At 41.5% G+C, this 6,000-nt stretch overlaps 1 protein-coding gene across 1 annotated transcript; it reads right to left on the bottom strand.

Annotated features, from left to right (window-relative positions):
- Positions 1-630: 630 nt before the first annotated feature.
- Positions 631-2,398, bottom strand: LOC147886744 (ras-related protein RABA1f-like). The gene is made up of 2 exons (XM_087395536.1): positions 1,795-2,398; positions 631-1,463 (listed from the first exon to the last, which is right to left on the bottom strand). The coding sequence occupies exons 1-2, from the start codon at positions 2,010-2,012 to the stop codon at positions 1,031-1,033; spliced, it is 651 nt and encodes a 216-aa protein (XP_087251662.1). The 5' UTR covers positions 2,013-2,398; the 3' UTR covers positions 631-1,030.
- Between the last annotated feature and the right edge of the window lie 3,602 nt (positions 2,399-6,000).

Below are 6,000 nucleotides of genomic sequence, written 5' to 3'. Positions count from 1 at the left end.
CAAGTTAATATTACTGGATGCATATAGACATGTCAGCATGCTTCTCAATCAATGCTTTTTACATTTTTCACGTAAACCAGAATACAGGATGGTTGCTAGAGAGATGACATAGATGACCCTTCAAAGAAACACCATTTCAGAAAGTTATCTATGTTCAGTCATCCACTAATTTCTATATCATCCTGAAGGTTGAGGAAGATGTGAAGCTGTACTGCCATTGATTGCTGGTCCTTTTATAGACTGCAGAAATCTCCGACTTAATAATTTAAAAAAATAGTGAAGTGCGCGAGGCTTGTGATTTATGTCAAACCTAGTACCGTCGTGTAAATAAAAACACCACCTGAATTTCTCCATCGTTCCATTCATATATTCTCGTTTACAGATTGGACTGTGTCCAAGCATAGACTCTAACTCAACAAACAATAAAAGTGCATCGACTGACTGGCCCTACACCGTATCTGAGGCAGTGCTATTGACCTTCCCATCCCTTGTGGTTAATGACCTTCCCATCCCTTGTGCTTAACCACTGAAATCCTCTTGCCCTTTCTCAGGCTCTACACAACCCTGAAAGACAGAGCTATTTACAGTCCGTTCTCAACATCCTTCTGCTTAACCCCTAAACCCGTGTCAAACCCCCTACCCTTTCTCAGCCTCTACTTTAGCTTGTAAAAAAAGAATAATTTTTTGATAGAAAAGACATGTTAAAAAAAGGAGACTTTAATCCAACCTCGCTGCCAAAACAATTGGACCACTTCTGACAACTTGATCTCGTCACAGCTTCCCCCCCCCCCCCAACAACAACATTGACAGTGAAGGCACAGAGCAAGCTCATGTGAACCAACTGTGTATTGACACTGGCACCGCCTATTTAAATAAGACCAGACGTTTGAGACATAAAAGTATTGTAAAAGAAGACCTGCAAGTTAGCTTCTTCACTGAAAAGGCCTTTGCAAAATTTGTGAGACTTGCTGTTGCTGCCTTTGTATCCACTGTGAGAGGCAATCAATCGGCTCCCAAAAAAAGGTGAAAACTATGCGTTGCAACACCCTACTTTCTTAGTGGCGGTAACATCATCCTTTGAAACGCTTATACTTTGGCCTTTGCCTGGAATAGTTGAAGAATCTTCACCGATGTCCAAAGCCTTTTTACTCACCACTCTGTAAATTTGAGTGAGTACTTGCTTGAATGAATTCTCCACGTTTGTTGATTCTAAAGCTGAAGTCTCCAGAAAGTATAAACCCTCCCTTTCGGCAAATGACTGGCCATCCTCCGTGGAAACTGCTCTCAGATGTCGCAGATCGGACTTATTGCCTACGAGCATGACAACAATATTTGAATCCGTATGGTCTTTCAGCTCCTTCAACCATCTCTCAACGTTCTCAAATGTGACATGCCGAGTCATATCATAAACCAGTAGCGCTCCAACGGCTCCACGATAGTACGCACTTGTAATTGCGCGATACCTGATTCCAGCAACATACAGTTTAATCCGACTCTCAGCCCCCAAAAAGGGAAAGAAAAACAACCGGTCAGTCAGCATCCATGCCGTTGCATATTAAAACCGTTCCCTGCTTTCGAAAAGTAGATTAGAATATGCCTCTTGTTCCAGGAACCACCCATCTAGAGATCTGGTCATTTTTCATTCAAGATACCGAAACTCCTTTATGACGAATGCCAGAAATTCCAAGAAGCTTCAAATCTCGATCTAAACTTGACACTGACAGAAGCATAACCTCGATCCGAACTTTACGAAGCACAAACGGCAAAGGCTGAATATTAATACACAAAACGTACCGTTCTTGGCCCGCTGTGTCCCATATCTGAGCCTTGATCATCTTGCCATCGACGTTAATGCTCCTAGTCGCAAACTCCACCCCAATAGTCGACTTGGACTCCAAACTGAATTCATTCCGCGTAAACCTCGAAAGCAGGTTGGATTTTCCGACGCCGGAGTCCCCTATGAGCACAACTTTGAAGAGGTAATCGTAATCGTCATCTGATCTATAAGCCATACGTGACACCGCTGGTATGCGAATCAAAAACGCTTTCGATCCAGGGTCAGAGCCTCAGCTGCCGAGACGGGGGGGGGGCAAGAAAAGGAGACGAAAAACAAAGGCAGGAAGCAATATATAGCAGAAGAAATCAAATCTGGAAGAAGAATCCACTGAGGAGAGGCAAGTCCAAGAAACAGATCGAAGGCAGAAGGATGCAGAGATTACAGTTTCGTTGTGAGGATCAAGTTCAAGAAACAAATTGGCAACAGAATGATCTGCTCTGGAGAGGAAACCAGGTCCAGAAAAACTGAGAGGGAACAAAAGAACCTTGCCTATGGCTATGGCTATGGCTAAATGGCAAAAATGGGTCTATGGCTATAAACATGGAGAGTGTTGTTATGATGGGTTGCAGGCCGAAGACCACACACACACACACATACACATTTGGCTTGGTCAACCTTCTCTTGATGCAAGCGCCTAGTCTCACGATGCGTTCCTGTGCGATGAGGTGAGCACCTGCCACGGCGTCACCTTCCTCGGCCTTTTTTATAGAGCCACCAATTGGCCTGGTCTCACAATGCACTTCCGTGCGGTGAGGTAAGCACCTACCATGCCATCCCTTGCTCTTGCGCCACCATATCTCCACATATGCTAGGAAAAACCCTTCTTTTGCACGATTACAATCGGCTCAGATTTCACCCCGTTTTCATAATATTGGTTAAGATATTTATTAGGAATTCAGTGTGAAAACTGGGAAATGTGTATGTTTTGAGATGCCAAAACTAGCTGACTTGGAGAGTGACTTTGTTTTTATTGTTGCAAAAAAGTTTTCCGCTAGTAATTGTTGAGAATGCCTCCTTAAGAACAAGGATCCTATTGTGTTGCCACTAATGGCATTGTGTTGAGGAACCCAAAAAACCCATCTCTACCGTGCTAACACTAGAGAGTGTCCTTGTGAAGGAGATGAGCTACGCATCAAGCAGATAGACATCGTGGAGCACATCCACCACTAGTCCAGACTAACCCAATGCTTGCAAGGGCTCAATCAACAAAGCTAGATGGGAGCTCCCCTAGCTTTATGGAGCATTAATAGGGTATTATGTGCATGCTATAGGTAGATTTAGAGGACCATGCTGATAGGGCCTTGCACATACTACAATAATTCACCTACAAGGGTCTAAGATGTATTGGTAGGACCACTTGTGTTTTGCCCTTGTTTTCATCTTTTTCCAAAATACTTTAAATGCCTTAAAGGTGGTTTGGTTAATGATCATTCAAGCTATTCTCTCTCTTTTGGATGTCTATACCTTTGATTTGTTTTGCCCCACATAATGGTTACGTGGTGGAGGGTCTCTCTCTCTCTCTCTCTCTCTCTCTCTCTCTCTCTCTCTCTCTCTCTTCAACACGAAAGTGTTCCCATGTGTCGTGTTTGTATTGCTAGTAGAATAGAGAAACCATATGCAACATCCAAATTGTGTGCTTGCCATGCACTTTCTCAAATGCCAACCTTGCTCCCTCCTTTTCATTTTAAAAATATGATTTTTTCAAAAAATGGAAATTAGTTGAGGTAATTATGTCAAATTTTGTTATGACTCGGAAGGCTCTTCAAGGAAAAGTTGTATTGTGCACTTCTCTCAAGACCAAAGTAGATCATATCCACATACAAAAGATCCACAAGTCAATATCAATCATAATCATTACATATATAAAACAAATTTTATGTCATAACCATACTTGCAAATTACACGTATGATGGCATATAAGAATGGTGAACTTGGAAAAATAAATTGGGGTTTCAGTTGTGTCCCTCCATGAGATGTGAAAATAATGTGCCCGTCTTATTTGAACTTCATATGCGTTTATCTCCATGTGCCATTGCTAAAGCATATTGTTAAGTAACAAAAAACAAAAGGCTTCAATAAGCTACAAGCATTCTTCTTAACACCAACCAGATTTTCAATGAATTTGATTGATCCAGAATTTATAGCCAGCCTTTTAATGTTTGAAAAACAACCATATAAGATTTCCTTCTTTTACTCATGTGTGAACCTTTTTATTAAGCAATGATGTTTAGTTGCCATCAAACCTTTGACAGTTGCACTGTCCAACTTGCCTAGAAGGCCACTAAAAAACGTATTGGGTTGACTCATAATCCTACCTAGAACATCAATATATATTATATAATGTTGAATCTTTTGGGTACAATATCTCTAGGCATATTAATACAATAAGAAAAAACTTACATAAGCCATTGAAGTAGCTGTCAGGGCATATATGTTACATAGACCCTTGCCTTTCAAGGAGAGATCAATAGTAATATTTTAATACAAAAAGGGAGGAATTTAAAAATAAGCTCTTTGGCACAACCTTTAAAGTAACGACAAGTGGCAATATGGTAGGGTAGAAGCATGAATCCAAGCCCATGCTTGAAGTGAATGCCATGTGGTAGCATTAGTGATTGGCTAATTGCACATGTATGTGTGCATCCTATGGGCTTTCTCCCAACGGTTGTGTCACCAATACCAAGGTCACTATCCCATGACTATTCTCTAAGGTAGGTTATGGCTACTTCGAGGTGCACAATTTTGAATGTGTGTGCACACACATGCACACTCACACACACATTCTCATGTGTGTATGCACACAGTACACACACACACTCTCTCACGCGTGCGCACACACACATATCGTGTGTTCACACGTGCGCGTGCGTGTATGCACGTGCCTACGCACGCACATGCGTGCCCTCCGCAACACACACACACACACCCCTACTCATATGCATGCACACATTCACGCATGCACATAAAAATGTGTGCATGTGCTGCCATGCACGCATGCATGCAACATACACACACACACACACACACACACATTTCATTGCCTTGAACCCCTAATAAAAATGAGAGTAATGACTACAAAAGACCACTTTATGTTAGCATGGATTTCATAATGGAGCAATATGAATAAGATGGAGAGTACTCTAATCATGTATATGGGCCACTTAGTCCATCCCATTGATAGATTATATTTAATGCAAAGGTGCTAACATTTTAGAAGACTTTTTGGTATTTGATCCATCCAGTGGATGGGATATGGTCACAACTGGTAGTTGGGAGCTAACATGGTATTCATGATGATGAAGAGTAGAAGGAAATGGGAGTATAAAGGAAAACTCCCAACAATTTGGTGCCAAACTAGGAAGCTACAAAGCGAAGGGCACATGGGTATATTTGAACGGATTAGCAACACTTCCAAGGCCTTAGAGATGCCTGACTTCGAGGCTAGAGAGCTGTGCAAGGACCCTGGGGCTTCATAGACTCTTTACTCCATGGAAGCAAAGTTGGTGTTGGACAAGAGATCATCTTTATGGACAACATCCACATTCCTTTTGGGATAAGCCCTGTTTTCTAGATGTGATAGCATTTCTTGGCTTGCTTGCAGCACTTCTATGCTATGTATATCTTTTTCTTAGACAAAGTTCATGCTTGCATGTGTTAGCATCTATTTGATATGCTTTGCCCTTATATTACGAGAGTTGCTTGCAAACAGGCTTATTGAAGTATGATACACACACCATCCTGAATCATTGTGGAGTTTTTAGAAATAACATGGAGGGATGATGTGAGACTTCGATTCAATTTAGTCACATGTTGGACTGACCTTTTTCAAGCAATTTGGCCTTATTTCGACACCTTTTCTTAGACTACAAATGTCCCAGGCCTTATTGCTATTGCTCTAAAATGGAACTCATTTGTGGAAGAGGCAGGATATGCGTGGTCTCTATGTTTGGAGTGATATCAATGAACATGCATGCTCTCATAATATTTGTAGACTTTCTTTCTCTTGGAGCCTTTTTTTATTCTCTTTCTCTTGAAATCATGATGGAGTGGCTTTTAGGGGATATGGAGGGCCACAATGAGACTCTAAGAGGGCCATCTAATTTGGAACCTGGCATGTACTATACTAGATTGTTTTGAATTCCCTTTGCTTGCTTCAACACCTC

This window comes from Dipteris shenzhenensis, chromosome 24 (genome assembly GCF_047967505.1).
Source record: "Dipteris shenzhenensis isolate YYH24624 ecotype China chromosome 24, Dip_SZ_1.0, whole genome shotgun sequence".
In the NCBI taxonomy this organism is placed as follows: Eukaryota; Viridiplantae; Streptophyta; class Polypodiopsida; order Gleicheniales; family Dipteridaceae; genus Dipteris; species Dipteris shenzhenensis.
The sequence above is the reverse complement of the archived record's forward strand: the minus strand, read 5'-3'. Positions and strand labels throughout refer to the sequence as shown.

What these genes read in the sequence shown, in the direction of transcription:
- LOC147886744 (XM_087395536.1), bottom strand. Translation starts at nt 2,012, where the DNA reads ATGGCTTATAGATCAGATGACGATTACGATTACCTCTTCAAAGTTGTG. An exon ending in GACACAGCGGGCCAAGAACG is followed by an intron (nt 1,464 to 1,794) that starts GTACGTTTTGTG and finishes TGCTGGAATCAG; the next exon opens with GTATCGCGCAATTACAAGTG.